General features: G+C 42.3%; 1 protein-coding gene and 1 pseudogene across 1 annotated transcript; both read left to right on the top strand.

Moving 5' to 3' along the window:
* Nucleotides 1-4,678: 4,678 nt before the first annotated feature.
* Nucleotides 4,679-6,290, top strand: LOC106580226 (long-chain-fatty-acid--CoA ligase ACSBG2-like; annotated as a pseudogene).
* A 10,174-nt stretch (nucleotides 6,291-16,464) lies between these two features.
* Nucleotides 16,465-18,442, top strand: LOC106580041 (serine/threonine-protein phosphatase with EF-hands 2). Its single transcript, XM_014160605.2, has 3 exons — nucleotides 16,465-16,827; nucleotides 17,588-17,698; nucleotides 17,972-18,442. The coding sequence occupies exons 1-3, from the start codon at nucleotides 16,669-16,671 to the stop codon at nucleotides 18,086-18,088; spliced, it is 387 nt and encodes a 128-aa protein (XP_014016080.1). The 5' UTR covers nucleotides 16,465-16,668; the 3' UTR covers nucleotides 18,089-18,442.
* The last annotated feature ends 7,417 nt before the right edge of the window (nucleotides 18,443-25,859 follow it).

Raw genomic sequence — 25,859 nt, 5'->3', positions numbered from 1 at the left:
TTCATCCATTTTAGAATAAGGCTGTAACGTAAGAAAATGTGGAAAAAGTCAAGGGGTCTGAATACTTTCTGAATGCACTGTATTGGCAAACAGTGACACAAACCACTGGTTGGTCTTCTTCAGGTACTGTATCAGGTACTGTATCTGAACCTATTGATGTCACCAAACCACAGGAACCCACGGCAAAGTTTCTAATTCTAAGAACTGAAGCCATAAACATGGAGGTTCCACACAAATACGTCTCTTAAATTCTTAACACAAGAATTACCATCAAATTATCACTCGTTTTTAAAATGACCACTTTTCCCCTCAAAGATTCAACAGGATTGGTTAGGTAAGTAATATATTGGTTGTTCCACCAATTTGGTGCCTTTTGAGATGTGTAACTTTGTGAAAAGAAACTTGATTTCACCTAATTTTAAAATGATTTCATATAGAGCACATGTTCAACTTAATAAAACAAGTTTTGCCATCTCAAGAAAAAAATTACTATAGATAGGCAACTGCCATTTCTGAGGTTGAATATAAGCCAAATCCCCAAAGAAATGATTTTATGTAATGAGTCAATCAAATGATCCATCGACAGAGCAGTGAGCTCCTTATTGACCAACATTCACACCTGCACCGGGAACCTATTGTCAACTACACACCGCAGAATGCCGGCCTACTTTGGTTAATATTTGTTCATTATTATGTTCAAAATGTGTTTACGTATTACAGTATTCAATTAATCATTGAATCAATAATATCTGACTATCATTAATGAATAACTACAAAATGGAACATTTCTTTTACACCATATGAAAAAGTTATACACACACATTAGTTACAGTTTTTGATACTGTAATGCCCCCATGTGGTAACAATCATTGATCCTATTAAAAAGAACATATGCTAATGCACACCCATTTTTTTTAAGAGGTGCTGACTAAAGTAAGTAAGCTGTATAAAAAGAATTACAAATCTGAAGAAGGCACTGCGTGGTTATACCCATTCAATTGTTGGGCACATATTTAGAGTGTGCGACTTTATTTTTGTAACAATCATTTATGACGGTTTTGGATTGATTGATTCGTATGTTCGACAGCCTAGCCCTATACCTTCAATGACTCATTCTACCATTTTAAATGTTTGCTTAATTCAAGTCACCAAAATGTAGCTTGTGTTTTTATAGGGTCAAATAAACAATCTATGCTGCACATCTCCACATCACAAATGTATTAAATGTGTGAATTAAAACATTGAAACATTTGGCTGAATCCAGTGTAAATACATTTAAGGTAACATGGAGTAACTAGCCCCCCCTGCTGACTGTGGCCCTCATAGAGAAGGTGTGGCCAGTGACTACGGCGAGAAAGGATACAGGGAACCCCAGGCAGGCTATAACACATCTTGTCCTTGGAAGTGAGGTTTTAGGCTGTATTTCAAGAAAATATTGCCCTCAACCACCTGACAAAACAGCAATTTTATGGTAGGCTGTCAGGCCTGGGGCAAGGTAACACATTTCATGAAACCTCTAACAAAAACAGTGCTACTGAATGCAACGCAGAGGAAATGTAAAAAACATACATTTGGTGCTCAGACAAGACATTACATTATTTGCCTTTAATTTCTCATGTTGCACTGTCAATGTCCCTGGGTTCCCGACAATGGCAGTGACCCTGCTGTAGAGCCTGGTTCACCAGATACTGCCCTGTCTGTCCAGTGGATCCAAAAACAGCTATTTCATCATGACACTTGGCAAAATAAATATAATGAATTTCACAAGTTTAAGGACCAGACTTGAAATGGGTTTAGAATATTTGAGGAAATAGATGTGAGAACGAGGATTCAGTGGGGACATGAGAATGGACCGTATGAAGCCAAGGGGTGCAGATGAAGGAACTAGAGGGTTTGACTCAGTATGGTATCATGCAGTAGTCATTAGGCTGAGATGATGAAACAACTGTTTGGTTAGGTTTAAGTAGGGTGGTAGTGGTGATTAAGGAGAGTGAGAACAGGTGTGGAAGATGATTAGCAGTTAGTAGCAGCTGGAGCTTGTTTGAGGAGTTACGGTCAAAGCAACTAAACTCAGCAAAAAAAAAAAAACTTCCTCTCACTGTCAACTGTGTTTATTTTCAACAAGCTTAGCATGTGCAAATATTTGTATGAACATAACAAGACTCAACAACTGAAATAAACTGAACAAGTTCCACAGACGTGACTAACAGAAATGAAATAATGTGTCCCTGAACAAAGGGGGGGTCAAAATCAAAAGTAACAGTCAGTATCTGGTGTGGCCACCAGCTGCATTAAGTACTGCAGTGCCACTCCTCCTCATGGACTGCACCAGATTTGTGCTCAATGAGATTGAGATCCGGGCTCTTCGCTGGCCATGGCAGAACACTGACATTCCTGTCTTGCAGGAAATCACACACAGAATGAGCAGTATGGCTGGTGGCATTGTCATGCTGGAGGGTCATGTCAGGATGAGCCTGCAGGAAGGGTAGCACATGAGGGAGGATGTCTTCCCTGTAAAGCACAGCGTTGAGATTGCCTGTAATGACAACAAGCTCAGTCCGATGATGCTGTGACACACCGCCCCAGACCATGACGGACCCTCCACCTCCAAATCAATCCTGAGACAAAACCACGACTCGTCAGTGAAGAGCGCTTTTTGCCAGTCCTGTCTGTCCAGCAATGGTGGGTTTGTGCCCATGGGCGACGTTGTTGCCGGTGATGTCTGGTGAGGACCTGCCTTACAAACCCTCAGTCCAGCCTCTCTCAGCCTATTGCGGACAGTCTGAGCACTGATGGAGGGATTGTGCGTTCCTGGTGTAACTTGGGCAGTTGTTGTTGCCATCCTGTACCTGTCCCGCAGGTGTGATGTTTGGATGTACCGATCCTGCACAGGTGTTGTTACACGTGGTCTGCCACTGCGAGTACGATCAGCTGTCCGTTCTGTCTCCCTGTAGCGCTGTCTTAGGCGTTTCACAGTATGGACATTGCAATTTATTGCCCTGGCCACATCTGTAGTCCTCATGCCTCCTTGCAGCATGCCTAAGGCACATTCACACAGATGAGCAGGGACCCTGAGTATCTTTCTTTTGGTGTTTTTGAGTCAGTAGAAAGGCCTCTTTAGTGTCCTAAGTTTTCATAACTGTGACCTTAATTGCCTACCGTCTGTAAGCTGTTAGTGTCTTAACGACCGTTCCACAGGTGCATGTTCATTCATTGTTTATGGTTCATTGAACAAGCATGGGAAACAGTGTTTAAACCCTTTACAATGAAGATCTGTGAAGTTGTTTGGATTTTTACGAATTGTCTTTAAAAGACAGGGTCCTGATAAAGAGACGTTTCTTTTTTTGCTGATTTTTTTTGTTGTTGCTGAGTTTGTTTCAATACGACTTTTAGTAACACTGCTAGCTTATTTTGGGTTAACTGTTTTGAACTCCAAGCACAGATAGGACACATGAAAATGAATCTGCTTAAACATTAATCATGCAAAAATTTTAAGAAATGTATGTGCCACAGCATCAGTTTGATTGAAACCTATAATCTTCTGTTTTCTATCCTTTGGAATTAGTCCACTGCACCAAAGCTGTTCATTTTAGTCTATTCAAACAGACCCCATTTCAAAGGAAACAAGCACTCATTAAGATCAGATGTGGCCAATTAGTGGGCGTGGCCAACACACCTGAACCTGAGTTTTGTTGATGCTGAGAACGTAATGTATGTTTTTAAATAACATTCATAGAGCGTTTCTTGTGGTCTTTACGGAAAGTTCTCTTAATGTTCTGAGAACATGACTTTAAACAAAACCATGATGAAACCTGTAGAAAACAATATGTTGAAGTAATGAAATTCCCATCTAAGAAACATGGTTCTCAGAATGTTATGTGCTAGCTGGGAATTTGTTTATTTTTGACTGGGAACAATCACAGTAAGTTACTTGATTGTTACCCAGAAATGATTTGATACTGAGATAACGTCTGCATTGGGCCTTTATGTAATCCACTAAATAATGCTAATATTTGCTTTTGCATTTTAACATTTAATGTGGGAGAATATAATTTTTTAAAACTCTAAATATGTCACTAAACCAAGACTCAGGTACAAGCCAGTTTCATGGTACAGATAGTGTTCTACAATATATTAAACCCGTGACATTTTTGTAGAATGACCCATTTACAGAAGTTCTAGTAGCCTAATTTTCTCCAAAAGTTGGGTTTATAACGCTGGTCTCAAAATGTAAAATAGACAAGCATCAGAATTATCTGAATGACATTTGATTCTGTAGCCTAAACCTGAATTGCAGAAGTTTGTTTACAACCCGAGTTCAAGTGAGTACAGACTTAACTGAATGACTACAGAGACAGAAGACAATATGGAATTTTATTGAATAGTTTGGGGTAGGCCTTCAAAGTGCCCCTCAAAGCCAGCATTCCTTGGGGATGAGGTTTACCTCAAACTATTCAATAAAATTCCATATTGTATTCTGTCTTCCCTCAATTAGCAATTAAATCAACATTTTGAAAGCAACTGTTTTCTGGAAGATTTAAGATGAACAGTACCAGTCAAAAGTTTGGATGCACTATTTTCTACATTGTATAATAATAGTGAAGACATCAAAACTATGAAATAAAACATATGGAATCTTGTAGTAACCAAAAAAGTGCTAAACAAATAAAAAATATTGTTGCCCTGGGGCTTCATGCTGGCAAACAACCTGGCTTTTAAGAAGGTTCACTGGGCCCTGGGCCTGGACCGCTGCAGGAACTGCTTAACAGGGGCCGCACCCATCACTAAGGAGACCCTGGAGTATTTCATGAGCCTTCGCCTCCCCTTGTATGAGCTGTATGGGATGAGTGAAAGCACCGGCCCTCACACCATCTCCTGGGAGAATAACTTCAAGATCATGAGGTCAGCAACTGGAAAACTAGGATGTCCACTGCCATTTTTAATGACTGTTTACATTCATTAATTTGTAGTTGACAAAGCTAGCATTGTGATAGCAAAACATGAATTGATACCAATAAGCCATCAGATATAAAAATGACATTTAATACTTTCTTGCTTTGCAGTCTCACGGTATAAAGAATTGACAGAAAACTGTCAACAACAAAAAATATCATGATGTTGTCCTCAGCTGTGGAAAGGTGGTGAATGGCTGCCAGACAAAGTTGGACAAGCCAGATGAGGATGGGAATGGTGAGATCTGTTTCTGGGGGCGTCATGTGTTCATGGGCTACCTGAATGAGCCAGAAAAGACTGAGGAGGCCCTGGACCAGGAGGGCTGGCTGCACTCTGGAGACCTGGGCAAGCACAACAAGGACAACTTCCTGTTCATCACAGGGGAGGATAAAGGGTATAGTACTTATTTCTAGTTTGTTTTCTAGATGTACAGTACTGTATATAGCCATTACACAACATGGCTGCCAGTGTTGGGTGTTGATGGGAGTAAGATGCTGTTTCCTCAAGACACCAATCTAAGGTAAATTTTGTGTACCTTCCCCTGATCCTAAGTCTGTGCCTAAGGGTAACTCCTACCTTGAGCCTGGATATACAAGATAATCATCGTTGAACATCATGTAGATCTATGATCTAAATATCTAGCTAAGTATGCCATATCTTGTCCTGCAGAGCTGATCATAACAGCAGGAGGAGAGAATATTCCACCTGTGCCCATTGAGGATGCAGTGAAAGCAGAGACCGCAATCATCAGCAACGCAATGTTGCTCGGAGACAAGCTCAAATTCCTCTCTATGATGCTCACACTCAAAGTAAGACCTCAAACATTAGATGTGGACTGTATTGCCAACTCCTATGTTCATTGACATGCTTTAGAATTTTTGCTTAAGAATTATTACGCAATTCAAATAGAATCATACAGCACAAACAGATCTGGAACCAGGCTCTGCCAGAAAGATTCCTGGATCACTCCTAACCTTTGACCCCACTCTCCCTCCGTAGTGTGTAGTCGACGACAACGGTTATCCGACGGACGAGCTGACCCCAGAGGCCTTGGCGTTCTGCCAGCAGCGTGGTGTCATGGCAACCAAGGCCTCTGAGATTATAGCCAGTAAGGATCCAGCTATTTACAAGGCCATCCAGGAGGGCATAGAGCTAAGGCCAACTCCAATGCCCAGAGGGTCCAGAAGGGGGTCATTTTGGACATAGATTTCTCCATATCCGGGGCAGAACTGGGTGAGTCAGTCAGTGTGAGAAATATATACAGTACCAGTCAAAAGTTTGGACACACCCACTCATTCAATGATTTTTCTTCATTTGGACTATTTTCTACATTATAGAATAATAGTGAAGACATCAAAACTATGAAATCACACATATGGAATCATGTAGTAACCAAAAAAGTGTTAAACAAATCACTTTATATTTTAGATTCTTCAAAGTAGCCACCCTTTGCCTCGATGACGGTTTTGCACACTCGTCTGAAGCTGTGAGCATATACTGGAAAATAGGACATAGCAAGTAGCTTAGGGTAGAGATGAAACATTGTGTTGCAATGAACAGTTGTGCTGATTGGATGTAACGGGAAAAGATGGCACATGAGGAAGCAACTCAGCATAGTAGTGCCTGACTCATGTGATTCGCCTAGTGTGTTACATGCTGACGCTAGGTCTATGAGGTTGAGGCCCACTAAAGATTAACCAATTATTATCCGTAAAGTTAAAAAAAAACTATGACCTGTGGACTACTAGTCTGAAAGTCTCCCCAAAGGATAGGTAGCGTCCGTAGTAAACCCGTACTCAGAGCCAACTGTCTAACCCAAAATGAGATCTGAAATCAGGCACTATTGCAACACTACCATAGAAACTGTAGGAAGAGACGTAAAATGGCACTTGAATAAAAAATGTATGAAAACTGAGTGCTACCAAACCCGTGCAGTTGCCAGATGAACCTTGCGTGCTAGCAGTAAAGGAAACAGCATGGTAAACCCATTGCTGGGTAGCCTTAATTTATAACCAGAAGGTAGGAGTTTGCCAAAAGGTACCTAAAGGACTCTCAGACCATGAGAAACAAGATTCCCTGGTCTGATGAAACCAAGATTGAAATCTTTGGCCTGAATGCCAAGCGTCACGTCTGGAGGAAACCTGACACTGTACCTACTATGAAGCATGGTGGTGGCAGCATCATGCTGTGGGGATGTTTTTCAACTGCAGGGACTGAGAGACCAGTCAGGATCAAGGGAAAGATTAACGGAGCAAAGTAGAGAGTGATCCTTGATGAAAACCTGCTCCAGAGCACTCGTGACCTCAGACTGGGGGCGAAGGTTCACCTCCCAACAGGACAACGACCCTAAGCACACAATGTCATGAATGTCCTTGAGTGGCCCAGCCAGAACCTTGAACCCGATGGAACATCTCTGGAGAGACCAGAAAATAGCTGTGCAGCGACGCTCCCCATCCAACTTGACAGAGCTTGAGAGGAATTTCAGAGAAGAATGGGAGAAACTCCCCAAATACAGGTGTGCCAAACCTGTAGCTTCATACCCAAGAAGACTCAAGGCTGTAATCTGTCTATGTGACCAACAAACTCATACAGTATATTGATATCATTATGCTTCTTAGAGAGGCTGATCATCTGAAATGGAAGACTATAGTAATACAATGAAGTAATCAGGTATGATCTGTCCAGTAGCAGATTTGCTCAGGGAGTAGAAAGGGAGAAGAAAACAAAAAAAATGAAGGGCAATATCTGAGTTGTGGTAAAAAAATAAGAGGCAGGTTGGTCGCAATAGTGTCCTAATTTTACCCTTAAATCATATTTGGTTGTTAAGACATCTGCTCTGTCTGCTTGAGTCTACCATTTCCTGGCTGAACAAATGTGAGAACCAATTAGATGAACAAGGTACTAACCCTTAAACCTGTGACCTTGTACTGAGAGATGCATAACACATTCTATTTTATCACTTGTTCAGACAAAGCACAGGTAGCTACTTCTATGGAATCAGATGGAATAGACGCACATATACATTGTGTTTGCAAAATGTGCATGTTACATTCCCCAGTTTCTGTGCTGTTTTGGGTTTATTTGTGTGTGTGTGTGTGTGTGTATGTTTCAGGATGGCTTCCTGGATTCCCCCAAGCAGCTGATTGGTCGGCCCCATTGCAGATTGGAGCTCTGATCCCGCCCTCTCGTTAGGGGATACAGCTGTCAGCAATTACAAACTCATTCTGCAACTGGATAAACCCAGTGTTCCTTTTTTTAAATTTTATATAGGAGAGAGAGCTTCTTTGTATGTGCTGCCTTTAGTTGTTGGTTTGTATAAGTTTCTGTGAAGGATTTTGTAGCTGGTCCTGCTGAGGTATGTGTATGCCAAAAGGATAGTGTTTTTGATTATTGAAATTGCTCACTTTAAGTTTGTATTCTGTTTCATTTGTTCCCAGGGGGAAGGGGAAGGCATCTTGGGAGTGCTTAGGCAAGAGGCCTGCAGGCATACATATACCTGTAGTATGTAGTCTGTCTATGCACACTAGGTAATACCTGGGCGGACCACCCCCTGTATTTTGGTTAGCACGCCAGGTTGCGTTAAGGTTAGGTAAATAGTGGGTAGGAGAGGGTACTCTAACTTTTACTTTCTTTGCTTTGGTTCCATCCAGCCCCTTTTCCCCACATTTTTTACCATGTTAAGGAAATAAATTCCCTGTAAACGGTAATATTCTCTGCCTCTGTCATCCTTACCCACAACTACAGTCACATACCTTTCACTCCACGGGGAGTTTAGTGTAACAAAGTGTTGCGTTCCCTCCAAGAAGTGTGCGTAACTGCATTTGACTGTAAACTTAAAATCATATGCCAACTGTTATCACTTCTCTTCAATGCTTTTGCAGTGTGACGAAGTTTCAATGTTTTTAAGTGCAACTTTGACATTCTTGGTTGAGAGGCCAGGGTTCCATGTGTTACCTCTTGAGGGGAGTCCTGGGGGTAAAGGTGTGCACCACACTGTGGGCTGCACACTGGGTGACGGTGATGTGCTCTGGGTAGATCCAGTTCTCCCAGCCCAGGTCTAGCAGAGACCGACAGACCAGGGTCATTCCAAATGTTGGAAACTGTGCTTGTAACGTTTGTCAGATCTGATAAACAACTTATTTGTCCAGGATTGTAATTATTTGTGCTGTAAAATTGGAAAACGATCAGGTGACACAATCCTTGTATGAAGATCTGAGATACCAGTTGACAGCAGTGTCCCTGTTTCCAGAGAACTCGAGCTTGGAGTTCTCTACTGAAATGGAGAGCAACTTCAACAAATTTGTGTAGCAATACATTACTCAAGCAAATGGTGGGAATCTCAGATTCATTATCTAGATTTGATCAAACGCTCATTGTCAGTGACGGTCTTCTGAGTTACATTACACAGCTTTACTGTTGTCTGAGTCAGTGTTGGATTGCGAACATAACTTTCCACTTCTCCCTCTGAGGCCAGTCCAGCCCCCTCCATCCGAGGCTCTCTTTACAGGTTCAGACCCCCCACAGGAACTTATGTCTGAAAGTGGTTCCCATCGGCACCTGCAACAAGTGAATAAGGGGAACATTACTCAGATTTTTACATGGTGGCCTACATAACATTCCCCACTGGGCACAGACATCAATTCAACGTAATTTAATTGAAATTGTGGTTCCATCCAGTGTGTGCCCAGTGGATCAACTTCGCTGTGCAGAAAAGGCGATCAAATGCATTTTGTTCAGAGGAGGGAAAAAGGGCAACAATTGTCCCTCATGCTTTCCACTACCCTGAAGCTATATGCATCTAATCTAATATTAGTGTGACATTGTAAACCATGAATATAAACTAAGCTTGTACAAAAACACAGGATATCTGAAAGCCGTATTCTGTGTTCAGAGTGCTAGGAACAGGATGATATTGATGTTTAGCATGGGTAAACATCTGGTCTCTACAGTTGCATTAACACACTGCTATTTTCTCTACTCAAAACAGCATTGACTGATTACATCAGCATCTCAGTTTTAAAGTACATTGCAATGGGAGCAACAAATCAACCTAACTATAACATCCGTATCTTTAAAGTAGGTTATTCGTTTCTTTATATTTGAAACTAGTAACTTCAGATCATTGCATTAATCAAAAGCATAGCATGCACTCATTGTGAATTTGAGGTGACATTGACTGCTAATGCTCAGTGATGTACCACCATTTATTGCCTGCACAATTATGATCGTACACTCCAGTAACAAATGACACCAAAAAAATGGTAGTTACAGAGTTGTCCAACAACCTGCTAAGAACGACTATCCTCATTTTCTATAATCATATCTTTGACTTATTGAGAGTATCTATTCCAGGTGTGTCTCACCGGTTCAGAAGGATGACCGGAGCAGAGACTGTTGGAATTGCTTAGGGTTTCTACTCTGAGGATTTCAGAATGAAAAAGTTTCTCCCAGGGAACAGCTAGAGAGCACAACCATTCGATATCGCAAGATAATCATCTTTCTCTGCGGACAGATTGACATCCAAGTCAGAATCCAATCAAATATTTGGTGTGGTTCTTGTAGTCCCATTCAGAGAGGCAAAGGGTCTGTCGACTGTTTTGAGATGTTTGAGTAAAGTGATGCTCGATAGTCAGATCATTATGAATTGTGTGGATGATGAGTGACCGTTTCCCCGTCAGTGATTTAGCAGACTACGTTTTGACATTCAACATTCATGAATTGGAGACATTCATTAGAACAAATAAAACATTTAACATAGCAAAAAAGCCAGCTGGCTACCAAGTAGTGCCACACGAGAGTTGGGTTCAATAGGGTCTGGCTCCAGCAGATAAGGGTACTAGCTCGCTAGTGTTGTACTAGCAAGGGTGTACTAGCTAGCGTGCATGTAGTAATGCTAATGGCCGTCGTACTGTTACAAGTACCCAGTTGGTGTGGCGTGTACGTAGTTACTGCAGTCCTTAGATATATATTATTGGGCTAGCTAGCCCTAATAACAAGATCAGGTACTATGGTGGCTAGCGCCAGCAAAACGATTACTACTAGCTAGCATGCTAGCAACATTAGCTGAGTAAACAACACATTTTGCAACAATCACAAGTTCAACACTGTTTTGATTGTATAGCTTCACATGTTTGTCTTTTTGCGGGGATACTTGCTGATACAGACCAGAATTGAATTGACAGGAAAGCTTGATCAGATTAGTGTTTTTTACTGCATTGGCTTCATGAGTAGTGAAGTCAGGAGGCTAGGCTTCACCTCAGTGGATTCCTGGAGTAGCTGCACCCTCTACTGGACACTTGGTGAACCTAGCCAGAGCTGTCAATTCACACTTTGTAACATCATCAACAAATCATACAAGCATAGCTAATTGCCTTCAATAGACTATACATAATAATGAATACTCTAAGCATCACATTGAAGAAATGTATCATTAGTGTGTGTATTCTGAAATAAATATTGAATTGGTAGCCTTCAGATTAGCAATAAAAAAAGCCCCAGTCATAATGTTTGTTAATTAAACTAAACTGGTTTTGATAGTGTGTGGAACACAAGCCTAACTAATACAATACCACACATAGGTTATATCATAAAAGCACAGCTATTTGCGTTCTGAGGTCAAGTGTTAAAAATAAAACATATTACAAAGAAAATTCCACCACTTTATAAGGTAACCAGTTATACTTTTACTCCCAGACTGTCAAAATAATTGTGTTTGCACCAATAACATCAAATATCTCAAACAACAGTCCAAAAGAACATATAAGCCTGTCTGTGGCATGTATTCATGGACGGCAAGGAAAGCCAGGCTTCCCCCAAAAATACATATAAAATAGACGAAAGATAAACTATCTGTGTTTCATAATTTTCCTTCAATTCACAAGAGACAATGTATCTCACAGGAGAAAGCATTTGAGTGAGCGAAACACTGCCCCTCTGTCTCTCTATGTGTAGCCCACCTATCTGATGCTGTCTGGTCAAAAAGAGTATGGCATTGTTGCCGCCCTTAGCATTGAATGGAAGGAATGCGAGTGAGCGCTTGACCTCCCTTGATAAATAAAAGTTTCAAATAATAGCCAATCAGCGTTGAGCTAAACTGAGTGAGCTCAACTGTGAATGGTCCTGGCGCACCAAAAAAAAGTGTCAAGGAAACCAGTTTAACATCAAAAGCCAAACATCATTGACAGAATTTGTTTTGATTGCTGCATCTCGTTGTGTCATTATTCTCCGTTGGCTACTGTTAGCTAGCAAAAATTGACCGTTTTCTAAATTATCCATGGATGGAGATAGGGATTTGGACTTCTTTGTACTGGCCAATGACTATAATGGCGATTCTGATCCAAACATAAATTCACACATTGTGCCCCTGGCCTGAGAGGATGGAACTTCAATATGTAGTTAGATCTAGGCTAGTAGGCTAATGTTAACTAGCTGGCTCATCGTTGCCCATGAAAGGAAGTTAGGCTAGCGAGCAAGCATTTTAGCCAGGTAGCCTAGGACAACAAAAACTAAAAGTGAGTACTGTATGACAGTCATAGACTGTTTCGGCAACATGAAGGCAGCTCCTGTTTTCTTTGCGACTTGTGGTAACTCTCTGTTGTTCTAAATCAATAGTTGTTTAGTAGTCCGAAAATGTTGGAAACATTAATAACTTGCTTGACTATTCTGTAGGTCATTTAACTGTTTGTTACATGCAGTATGCTTTGTGGACCTCACCGGACAGATGTTGCTCTTCAGTTTTCTGATGAAACAAAGGTGTGGTTGAATTTATTCTGCCACTGTATCTTCTTATTGTCTCAGTCTTAGGCCTATACAGTACCAGTCAAAAGTTTGGACACACCTACAGTACTAATTCAAGGGTTTTTCTTTATTTTTACTATTTTCTACATTGTAGAATGATAGTGAAAACAAAACTATGAAATAACTCATATGGAATCATTTAGTAACCAAAAAGTGTTCAACAAATTGCCATGATGACAGCTTTGCACACTCTTGGCATTCTCTCAACCAGCTTCATGAGGTTATCACCTGGAATGCATTTCAATTAGCAGGTGTGCCTTGTTAAAAGTTAATTTGTGGAATTTCTTTCCTTCTCAATGCGTTTCAGCCAATCATTTGTGTTGTGACAAGATAGGGGTCGTATACAGAAGATAGCTCTATTTGGTAAAATGTTACTTGAACTCTGTGAAGCATTTATTTGGGCTGCAATCTGAGGTGCAGTTAACTCTAATGAACTTATCCTTTCAAAGTTCTTGAAATGTTCCAGATTGACTGACCTTCATGTCTTAAAGTAATAATGGACTGTCGTTTCTCTTTGCTTATTTCAGTGGTTCTTGCCATAATATGGACTTGGTCTTTTACCAAATATCTTCTGTATACCACCCCTACCTTGTCACAACACAACTGATTGGCTCAAACGCATTAAGAAGGAAATAAATTCCACAAATGAACATCTCAACATCAACTGTTCAGAGGAGTGCGTGAATCAGACCTTCATGGTCGAATTGCTGCAAAGAAACCACTACTAAAGGACACCAGTAAGAAGAAGAGACTTGCTTGGGCCAAGAAACACGAGCAATGGACATTAGACCGGTGGAATCCAAATTTGAGATTTTTTGTTTCAACAGCTGTGTCTTTGTGAGACGCAGAGTAGATGAACGGATGATCTCCGCATGTGTGGTTCCCACCGTGAAGCATAGAGGAGGAGGTGTGATGGTGTGGCGGTGCTTTGCTGGTGACACTGGCAGTGATTTATTTAGAATTCAAGGCACACTTAACCAGCATGGCTACCACAGAATTCTGCTGTATCAGATGACCTGGCCTCCACAATCACCCGACCTCAACCCAATTGAGTTCGACCGCAGTGTGAAGGAAAAGCAGCCAACAAGTGCTCAGCATATGTGGGAACTCCTTCAAGACTGTTGGAAAAGCATTCCGCATGAAGCCGGTTGAGAGAATGCCAAGAGTGTGCAAAGCTTTCATCAAGGCAAAGCGTGGCTATATATATATATTTTGATTTGTTTAACATTTTTTTGGTTACTAAAGTGTCCAAACTTTTGACTGGTACTGTATGAACAAACTGTTCCGAACTGTTTCAGAAGGGAAGCATGTGGACAGCTTAACTGGGTGGGGGGTGTTGTTAAACCATGGGGGCTGTTTGAATTTTACATTTGGGAGGTGTTAAAACATTGGAAGTGTTAATTAATTTACCTGCAAAAAATTATTACACAGGTGCACTTTGTGCTGGGGACAATAAAAGGCCACTCTAAAATGTGCAGTTTTATGTGACAGATGTCTCAAGTTTTAATTTCTCTACCATAAGCCGCCTCTAATGTCATTTTAGAGAATTTGGCAGTATGTCCAACCGGCCTCACTACCGCAGACCACGTGTAACCATGGCAGCTCAGAACATCTACATCCAGCATCTTCACCTGCGGGATCGTCTGAGACCAGGCACCCAGACAGCTGATGACACTGTGGGTTTGCACATCTGAAGAATTTCTGCACAAACTGTCAGGGAAGATCATCTGTGTGCTCGTCGTCCTCACCAGGGTCTTGACCTGACTGTAGTTTGCCGTCGTAACCGACTTCAGTGGGCAAATGCTCACCTTTGATGGCCACTGGCACGCTGGAGTAGTGTGCTCTTCATGGAGGAATCCTTCTTTCAACTGTACTGAGCAGACGGCGGTTTGCTGATGTCAATGTTGTGAACAGAGTGCCTCATGTTGGTGGTGGGGTTATGGTATGGGCAGGCATAAGCTACGGACAATGAACACAACTGCATTTCATCGATGACAATTTGAATGCACAGCGATACCGTGATGAGATCCTGAGGCCCATTGTCGTGCCATTCATCCGCCACCATCTCCTCTTGTTTCAGCATGATTATGCACAGCCCCATGTCGCAAGAATCTGTACACAATTCCTGGAAGCTGAAAAGGTCCCAGTTCTTCCATGGCCTGCATACTCACCAGACATGTCACCCATTGAGCATGTTTAAGATGCGAAGGAGATGTTTCACGCTGCATGAGGAAAATTGTGGTCACACCAGATACTGACTGGTTTTCTGATTCACGCCCCTACCTTTTTTTTTAAAGGTATCTGTGTCCTACAGATACATATCTGTATTCCCAGTCATGCGAACTCCATAGATTAGAGGCTAATGAATTGATTTCAATTGACTGATTTCCTTTTATGAACTATAACTCAGTAAAATCTTTGAAATTGTTGCGTTTTATATTTTTGTTCAGTGTGGCTGGCTAGCCAGCTCATATAATTACCAGAACATATCTGCCAACGTTATTGCGTTTGACTCTAGCCTACTTTTTATTCAACATAACTAGAAATGAACACATTACAAGTTAATCATTTACAAATGATTTACAAGAATGGCGAGCTGATAACTTAAATACATAATTTTTTTTCTGTTGGAGGAATTTGCTGTTACCCCTACCTCTTTCAGATATACCAAGAAGCAGGCATGGTACATTCGTGGGATCTTGGTCTGTGTATGAAAGGGATTTATGAAAGGGATTTTACAGTACAAGAGTTAGTCAACTGAATCCGCCAATAGTGTTTTCAGAGTTCAGTATATTCTCATATGATAAATCAAATCAAATTTTATTTGTCACACACATGGTTAGCAGATGTTAATGCAAGTGTAGTGAAATGCTTGTGCTTCTAGTTCCGACCATGCAGTAATATCTAACAAGTAATCTAACAATTTCACAACAACTACCTTATACACACAAGTGTAAAGGAACGAATAAAAATATGTACATTTAAATATATGGATGAGTGATTGCTGTGCGGCATAGGCAAGATGCAGTAGATGGTATAGAGTACAGTATATACATATGAGATGAGTAATGTAGGGTATGTAAACATTATATAAAATGGCATTGTTTAAAATGACTAGTGATACATTTATTACATCCAATTTTTAATTATTAAAGTGGCTAAAGATTTGAGTCTGTATGTTTGCAGCAATCACTCAACGTTAGTGATGTCTGTTTAACATTCTGATGGCCTTGAGATAGAAGCTGTTTTTCAGTCTCTCGGTCCCAGCTTTGATGCACCTGTACTGACCTCGCCTTCTGGATGATAGCGGGGTAAACAGGCAGTGGCTCGGGTGGTTGTTGTCCTTGATGATCTTTTTGGCCTTCCTGTGACATCAGGTGGTGTAGGTGTCCTGGAGGGCGGGTAGTTTGCCCCCGGTGATGCATTGTGCAGACCTCACTACCCTCTGGAGAGCCTTACGGTTGTGGGCGGAGCAGTTGCCATACCAGGAGGTGATACAGCCCGACAGAATGTTCTCGATTGTGCATCTGTAAAAGTTTGAGTGTTTTTGGTGACAAGCCGAATTTCTTCAGCCTCCTGAGGTTGAAGAGGCGCTGCTGCGCCTTCTTCACCACGCTATCTGTGTGGGTGGACCATTTCGTTTGTCCGTGATGTGTACGCCGAGGAACTTAAAACTTTCCACCTTCTCCACTACTGTCCCGTCGATGTGGATTGGGTATAAGCATTGGCTAAAAGTAGTGTACTATTTAGGGAATAGAGTGCCATTTGAGATGCAGACATGGTCTTCTCTATATCCCCTTATATCCATATACCAGTCATTTGTTTACTGTTGTTTTTGTTTTTCTTATAATTGCCTATTGTAAAGTCTTTGGATCTGAAAAAAATGATTAGATCCTGGACCTGCTGTGGAGTGACCCCATGCCTCAGAATGGCTGCGTGCCCAGCGAGGTGTGGGGAGGAGGCTGCTCCTGGGGGCCAGATGTCACCCAGGGCTTCCTCAACAGACACAACATGCAGCTCATCAGCCGCTCCCATGGGTGCAAGCAGGACGGCTACAAGTTCTGCCACAACCGCAGGGTGAGAACAGTCAGGCTACAGATGTCTAAGGGTTTACATAGGATGGGTAAGACCATGACCCATATTCAAAAAGTGTCTCAAAGTCGGATTGTGGATCTAGTATCACTTCCCACCTGTCCATATAATCTTATTCATTATGATCTAAAAGGCAAAACTGACATCAGATCAGCACTACTGAGCCGAGCCCAAGAGTTTTTCCTGACCATGTGACCGGATCATGAAAGATTCTAGACCCTCGTTATAAGCTATAACTTTGGCTCAGAGTTTGTCCTGGGTCGGTATCCAGAAAGCATCTCAGAGTAGGAGTGCTGATCTAGGATCTCTCCATATGATATTATTCATTATGATTGAAAAGGCAAAACTGATCCAAGATCAGCACTCCTACTCTGAGAAACTGTGGATATGGACCCTGGTCAGGTTACAGTATGTAGCCAGGAAGAACCTCCTGGGCTTGGTAATGGGGTATTTTTAAAGCTACATCTCTTTAGGCCCATAATGCTAATATGCCCACTGACTTATCATGGCATAGGCCCACACTATGGTATTATCTCACTTGGCAGACGGGAGGAGTTGCAGAGTTAAGAGATGTAAAGCTTCTCACTTACCTGAGTCAACTTAAATGTGTCTGCTTTGGAAGTGCAGTACAAGAGGTTTCTGGTACATGTGCAACTAACTAAAACACTGCTTTACACTGTATGGTAATTATGTATAGTTTACTTCTGTACAACATGTCCTCACCCCATTCTCTGCCTCCAACTAGTGTGAAGTGGGCTGCAACAGGGGGGCCTACATGAAACTGGGACCAGACCTTGTGCCTTACTTGATTCAGTATCAGGCTAGCAGTATGACTCGAACTCACCCTGAGGAAAAAGTAAGATACAACAGACAATGGAAAATTACATTATGTATAGTTTCCCTGAGAACGTTGCGCTGTGATATTTAACATCCAAGACTGTAATTATATAGAGACTGATATGACACTCCACGAGAGAATGCTTTGGTCTCTTGTATTAAGGATCAGACAATAGCTTGTACACAACTACGCATGCATACATGTAAACAAGATTGTTCCTACATACAAAGTATTTAGATTATTCAAGTCACAAGGAAAAAGTTTGATCTGCTCTCCCTGTCTGGCTTACAGTGTGCGGAAGGCGGGAATATTCAGCCCTCAAGGTCCTGCTGGAACAGTTGTTTTCACACAAGTCGGACCTCGTCAGTGCCTTTCAAGAGTTTGACAAAGACAAAACAGGCGTTATAACCTCAGTATAGACATGATCAAATATTATTCCAAAGGATTATGAGTTTGTGGGTTAATCCAACCAACACCCCTTTCACTTGTTTGTGCTCATATTTCATAAGAAATAAACAGACTAAAACATTAAGCAATTCCCTCTTCTCAACACAGGGCAGGTGTCTCTGAATGACTCTGCCACGGAGGTAGAAAATGTGCTGCGTCTAGGCCTGTCCTGAAGGATGCTGCTCTCCGGGCTAGCTAGCTGAGACCACGGGGGGCATGTTGGACTACCAGGAGTAGTTCTGGGAACTATCCATAAAAAGACAAATATCCTGTTTAGGAAAGGCGTGCTGCTAGCGGGACACCTCGACAACATCCGATGAAATTGCAGAGAGCCAAATTCAAATTAAATTATTATAAATATTTAACTTTCATAAAATCACAAGTGTAATACATCAAAATAAAGCTTAACTTCTTGTTAATCTAGCCGCTTGTGTCAGATTTCAAAAAGGCTTTACGGCGAAAGCAAACCATGTGATTATCTGAGGACAGCGCCCAGCACACACAACCAACCATACAAACATTTTCCAGCCAAGTAGATTACTCACGAAAGTCAGAAATAGCAATAAAATTAATCACTTACCTTTGATGATCTTCATATGGTTGCACTCACAAGACTCCATGTTACACAATAAATGTTTGTTTTGTTTGATAAAGTTGCTCTTTATGTCCAAAAACCTCAGTTTTGTTGATGCGTTTTGTTCAGTAATCCATTGGCTCAAAGGCGGTCACAACAGGCAGACGTAAAATCCAAATAGTACCAGTAAAGTTCGTAGAAACATGTCAAACGATGTTTATAATCAATCCGCAAGTTTTTTTAAATCTAAATAATCAATAATATTTCAACCGGTCAATATAAAAGAAAAACAGGAAAGGTGCGCTCTAGGGCGTGCGCACCAAACAGGTCTGGGACTTTCCACAGTCCACTCATTGAAAGTGGTCATTCTCCCTCATTTTTCAGAATAAAAGCCTGAAACTATGTCTAAAGACTGTTCACATCTAGTGGAAGCCATAGGGAACGCAATCTGGGTCATAACCCTTTATATGGTGGATAGGCTTTCAATGGAAAAACACCCATTTCAAAATAATGGCACTTCCTGGATGGATTTTCCTCAGGTTTTCACCTGCCATATCAGTTCTGTTATACTCACAGACATTATTTGTGTTTTCTATCCAAATCTACCAATTATATGCATATTCTAGCTTTTGGGCCTGAGTAGCAGGCAGTTTACTTTGGGCACACTTTTCATCCGGAGGTGGAAATACTGCCCCCTTTCCCAAACAGGATATGGAGGTCATGGCATGTTAAATCTGTTATTTAACTTCCATATTGACCCTACTGAATAAAGATGACGCCGGAGGGGATGGCTGCCATCTTATCGGCTCTTAACCAACCACGCAATTTTTTTGCGTTGTTCGTAACTTGTTTTGTACAAGTTACTGCTCCCATCTCTGACCGAAAAGAGCTTATGGACATCAGAATTGCAATTACTCACCTCAGATTAGACTAAGAGTTTTTCTTCAATGAGTCGGACGGGAGGGATATACTACAGACACCCGACCAGGCCCAGGTCCCCGTCATTTGCTGGAGAAGGAAAAGGAGATTTTGCGGGAAAAGATCAGGGTGCCTTGTGAGGATCAGGCGATGAGTGGCTAATCTGCCTTTGCCTTCCGTCCTGCTAGCTAACGTTCAATCGCTGGAAAATAAATGGGACGAACTGAAAGCATGTATATCCTACCAACGGGACATTAAACATTGTAATATCTAATGTTTCACCGAGTCATGGCTGAAGGACGAAATTAAGAACATACAGCTTGCGGGTTATACAGTCTATTTGCAGGATAGAACAGCAACCTCTGGTAAGACACGGGGCTGGGGGACTATGCATATATGTAAACAACAACTGGTGCACGATATCTAAGGAAGTCTTGAGGTTTTGCTGCTCGCCTGAGGTAGAGTATCTCATGATAAGCTGTAGACCACACTATCTACCTTCATCTGTATTTTTCGTAGCTGTCTACATACCACCACAGACTGATGCTGGCACTAAAACAGCACTCAATGAGCTGTATACCGCCATAAGTAAACAGGAAAACGCTCATCCAGAGGCGGCGCCCCTAGTGGCCGGGGACTTAAATGCAGGGAAACTTAAATCAGTTTGACCTAATTTCTATCAGCATGTTAAATGTGCAACCAGAGGGAAACATTCTAGACCACCTTTACTCCACACACAGAGACGCATACAAAACTCTCCCTCACCCTCCATTTGGCAAATCTGCCCATAATTCTATCCTCAGAGTGACTGTACGTACATACCCCAACCAGAAGCCATGGATTACAGGCAACATTCGCACTGAGCTAAAGGGTAGAGCTGCTGCTTTCAAGGAGCGGGACTCTAACCCGGACGCTTATAAGAAATCCCGCTATGCCCTCCGACGAATCATCAAACAAGCAAAGCTTCAATACAGGACTAAGATCGAATTGTACTACACTGGCTCTGACGCTTGTCATGTGGCAAGGCTTGCAAACTATTACAGACTACAAAGGGAAACACAGCTGAGAGCTGCCTAGTGACACGAGCATACCAGACGAGCTAAATAACTTCTATGCTCACTTCGAGGCAAACAACACTGCATGAGAGCATCAGCTGTTCCGGATGACTGTGTGATCACACTATCCGCAGCCGATGTGAGTAAGACCTTTAAACAGGTCAACATTCACAAGGCCGCAGTGCCGGATGGATTAGCAGGACGTGTACTCCAAGCACGCGCTGACCAACTGGCAAGTGTCTTCACTGACATTTTCAACCTCTCCCTGTCTGAGTCTGTAATACCAACATGTTTCAAGCAGACCACCATAGCCCCTGTGCCCAAGAACACTAAGGTAACCTGCCTAAATGACTACTGACCCGTAGCACTCACATCTGTAGCCATGAAGTGCTTTGAAAGGCTGGTCATGGCTCACATCAACACCATTATCCCAGAAACCCTAGACCCATTCCAATTTGCATACCGAACCAACAGATCCACAGATGATGCAATTTCTTTTGCACTCCACACTGCCCCTTCACACCTGTACAAAAGGAACACCTATGTGAGAATGCTATTTATTGACAACAGCTCAGCGTTCAACACCATAGTGCCCTCAAAGCTCATCACTAAGCTAAGGACCCTGGGACTAAACACCTCCCTCTGCAACTGGATCCTGGACTTCCTAACGGGCCACCCCCAGGTGGTAAGGGTAGGTAACAACACATCCGCCATGCTGATCCTCAACACGGGGGCCCCTCAGGGGTGCGTGCTCAGTCCCCTCCTGTACTCCCTGTTCACTCATGACTGCACGGCCAGGCACGACTCCAACACCATTAAGTTACCTACCTCCTCATCCCCATATTGTTTTTATTTACTTTTCTGCTCTTTTGCACACCAGTATCTCTACTTGCATCTGCTCATCCTCATCTGCTCACTTATCACTCCAGTGTTAATCTGCTAAATTGTAATTACTTCGCTACTATGGCCTATTTATTGCCTACCTCCTCACGCCATTTGCACACACTGTATATAGACTTTATTTTTTTCTATTGTGTTATTGACTGTACGCTTGTTTATTCCATGTGTAACTCCGTGTTGTTTGTGTCGCACTGCTTTGCTTTATTTTGGCCAGGTCGCAGTTGTAAATGAGAACTTGTTCTCAATTAGCTTACCTGGTTAAATAAAAGGTGAAATTATATATATATTTTTTAAGTTTGCTGATGGCACAACAGTGGTTGGCCTGATCCCCGACAACGATTGGTCTATAAGGAGGAGGTCAGAGACCTGACCATGTGTGCAAGGACAACAACCTCTCCCTCAACGTGATCAAGACAAAGGAGATGATTGTGTACTACAGGAAAAGGAGGACTGAGCACACCCCCATTCTCATCGACGAGGCTATAGTGGAGCAGGTTGAGAGCTTCAAGTGGTGGTGTCCACATCACCAACAAGCTAACATGGTCCAAGCATGCCAAGACAGTCGTGAAGAGGGCACAACAAAACCTATTCCCCCGCAGGAGACGGAAAAGATTTGGCAGGGGTCTTCAGATCCTCAAAAGGTATTACAGCTGCACCATCGAGAGCATCCTGATGGCTTGCATCACTGCCTGGTATGGTAAATGCTTGGCCTCCGACCGCAAGGCACTACAGAGGGTAGTGCATACGGCCCAGTACATGACCAGGGCCAAGCTTCCTGCCATCCAGGACCTTTATACCAGGCAGTGTCAGAGGAAGGCCCTAAAAATTGTCAAAGACTCCAGCCACACTAGGCATAGACCGTTCTCTCTGTTACCGCACGGCAAGCGGTACCAGAGTGCCAAGTCTAGGTCCAAGAGACTTCTAAACATCTTCTACCCCCAAGCCATAAGACTCCTGAACAGCTAATCAAATGGCTACCCAGATTGCCACCCCCCACCTCTTCTACGCTGCTGCTACTCTGTTATTATCAATGCATAGTCACTCTACCTACATATACATATTACCTCAACACTGGTACCCCCTGTATATAGCCCCGCTATTGTTATTTACTGCTGCTCTTTAATCATTTGTTATTCTTATCTCTTACTTTTGGGGGGGGGTATTTGCTTAAAACTGCATTGTTGGTTAAGGGCTTGTAAGTAAGCATTTCACTGTTGTATTCGGCGCATGTGACAAATAAAATTTGATTAAATCCTAATGAATGTACATACTCCTCTCCCAACAGGCTAATTGTGTTTGTGTGTCCTGTCCAAGCATACTGTGGTTATATAGCATTCTGAGGGAACCCACCTGTTATGTCATGACACCTCTGTTTCAAAAACCTGATGCCAAAGAAAATATTGTGTGTCACAGACAACTCTCCCCTTGTCTGCCCATTCAGCACATCAAACAGGGTTTGCTGGAGACAATGTACCATCGTGCAACCTTGGAGACCATCTTCAGAATAGTGGACTTAGACAACTCGGGTAACAATACTGTTTTACTCCACTTTCAGTCCATGTGTTGTTTCTTCAGGTGAATGTTTTGATCCCACAAGATGTGACGTCAACCATCTGTTACCTGTGTTGACTCGGTTATTTGTTTGGGATGTGTGGGTTGCGTGCGTACACTCAGACGCCGTAGTTAGAAGCCAATCACCCTGTAATCCGTCTGTGAGGGGTTAAAGCTAATGTCAGCAGCAGGTGGTGGCTGACTCTCCAAGTTGAGAATTAACCCACTGATCTCCTAGTGTCACATCCAGCCAACTGAAGCCATTCCTGCTACCCATCTCTCCCCTCCTCCCACTGGCTCTCCCTCTCTCCTCCCTCTCTCTCATTCTCCCCCTTTCTCCTGCTTCTCCCTCCCTTCCTCCTCAGCTCTCTGGCCCTCTTCCCTCCAGGGTTTATCACGATGGAGGGCTTCCATCAGATGTGGGAGCTGCTGAGTGCCTACTTAAAGATGGAGATCACTGACAAGGCCATCTCAGACCTGTCAATCACCATAGACACCAACATTGACGAGTTCAAGGAGGCCTTCCTGCTGACCGACAATAAGAGCCGGCTGGATAGGGGAGCTTCATGGGGACCGCCACTGACCTGACAAAACTGGAGGGGGACCCCAATATATGAGGGAGTAGTGGGGCTGGAGGGGGACCCCAATATATGAGGGAGTTGTGGGAATAAGTGAAAAAAGCAGACACTCAAGACCCAATACACCCAAGACCAGGAACTACTACTAGTGGGAGTAGTACAGTATGGAGAGAGAGAGAGAGGATGGAAGAGACTGCTTGTTCATTACCTCAGGGACTAGGAATCGAGAACAAACGAATCAACCAACAAGCTGCTTTGATCTCGTTGACGCACATTGAGACACTGACACTATGGAATGTTACAGGCTAGAAGGTGAATAGAAGCCAATTCATCTCCTTGGTGATTAGAGAGATGGATGGATATAATTTTCATCATAGGTTGAAGTTCAAGAAGACACCACAGAGGGATGTGGTTTGGATTCATTTAGTCCATACGCATATGCAGAGGCCAATGAGCAATATACACAACGTCGTCATTCCAAGCAGAGTAACTTGCACATCATTTGAAACTTTCAAAAATTCAATTGATGCCAGACTCACATAAATAGATCTGGACTAAATCAAATGTATTTATATAGCCCTTCTTACATCAGCTGATATATCAAAGTGATGTACAGAAACCCAGCCTAAAACCCCAAACAGCAAGCAATGCAGGTGTAGAAGCACGGTGGCTTGGAAAAACTCCCTAAAAAGGCCAAAACCTAGAAAGAAACCTAGAGAGGAACCAGGCTATGAGGGGTGGCCAGTCCTCTTCTGGCTGTGCCAGGTGGAGATTATAACAGAACATAGCCAAGATGTTCATAAATGACCAGCATGGTCAAATAATAGTAATCACAGTGAAGAGGTCAGGTTTCCATAGCCGCAGGCAGAACAGTTGAAACTGGAGCAGCAGCACAGCCAGGTGGACTGGGGACAGCAAGGAGTCATCATGCCAGGTAGTCCTGAGGCATGGTCCTAGGGCTCAGGTCCTCCGAGAGAGAGAAAAAGAAAGAAAGAGAGAATTAGAGAGAGCATACTTAAATTCACACAGGACACTGGACAAGACAGGAGAAATAATCCAGATAACAGATTGACCCTAGCCCCCCGACACATAAACTACTGCAGCAGACTAACTATTATTGGTGCCTTAGTGATAAAGTGAGGAAAGCCATCAATTTAGTGAAACTCTTATTAGTGTACTGACTGTACTGCCATTACCAACAGACACCGGTTCACTGGATGTTGCAGTAGGATTATCTCCATGGGGACATCGGTCCTTTCTCACAAGAGCGGAACTCAAGCTCAGTGTCACCCTCTGGTTTACTGTATAAACACAACTACAGGAGAAGGAAGCAGAACCTACCTCTCCAAATGCTTTTTTGTTTGTCTTGGACCCATCACTGTAATTGTCCTAACTTTTACTAAGCCCCATAATTCCTGCCATCATAAATAAAAATGCAATTGTTGGGCAACCTTTGACTTTGCCAGATGTTTGATTCACTTGTAATTACTGTAAGTTGCTGTTGATGCTGGAATGTTATTTGACATATCGGAAGGTAACATTAGGAATGCATTGGATGTAAACACAAGTGAAGAATATTTTTAACTAAACATGCTAAGCTTGTGTACGTGTGGGTAATGAATCCAGGAATATCAGGTAGAATGTTTCTGTATTTTATTTGTGTGCGTGTGTTTCACACACAAAATCTTGATGACATGATAGCAAACTTAGTAATGTAACAATGGAAGTTCTAGAACTCATAAAAAAAAGTATGTTTGAAGCAACAATGAGTTTCTTTTTAGAGGTACAACAGAATACAGTTATTGGAGATCAATAGTGGCAAATATTAGATCATAATATCATATAACAATACATTCAAATAAAAATGTCTGAAACATCCAAAGGAAAACATTGGTGTTCGTAAATAAGAAACACTGCAAGCAGGTCAAAGCATATATATATATTTTTTTAAAGAGGATGGGAATACTGAGCTCTTTACTAGTAACCACCAGATGGCGCACATACACTACTTGTTCACGCGGATATATTCAAATCAGACAGAAGACAGTTTCAGTACTCTACTTCCTTTCCTTAATTATTACTGATGGGCCACATCTCTTTCACCTGTCATGTTCATTCAGATCAGCCATCAGGAAGGAAAGAGGACCATAAGACTT

The sequence above is a fragment of the Salmo salar genome, chromosome ssa20 (assembly GCF_905237065.1).
Source record: "Salmo salar chromosome ssa20, Ssal_v3.1, whole genome shotgun sequence".
NCBI classification, from domain to species: Eukaryota; Metazoa; Chordata; class Actinopteri; order Salmoniformes; family Salmonidae; genus Salmo; species Salmo salar.
The sequence above is the reverse complement of the archived record's forward strand: the minus strand, read 5'-3'. Positions and strand labels throughout refer to the sequence as shown.

Coding starts and splice junctions, on each gene's coding strand:
- LOC106580041 (XM_014160605.2), top strand. CDS start 16,669: ATGCCTCAGAATGGCTGCGTGCCCAGCGAGGTGTGGGGAGGAGGCTGC. Junction 16,828..17,587: donor AGTTCTGCCACAACCGCAGG/GTGAGAACAGTC, acceptor GCCTCCAACTAG/TGTGAAGTGGGCTGCAACAG. Junction 17,699..17,971: donor GAACTCACCCTGAGGAAAAA/GTAAGATACAAC, acceptor TCTGGCTTACAG/TGTGCGGAAGGCGGGAATAT.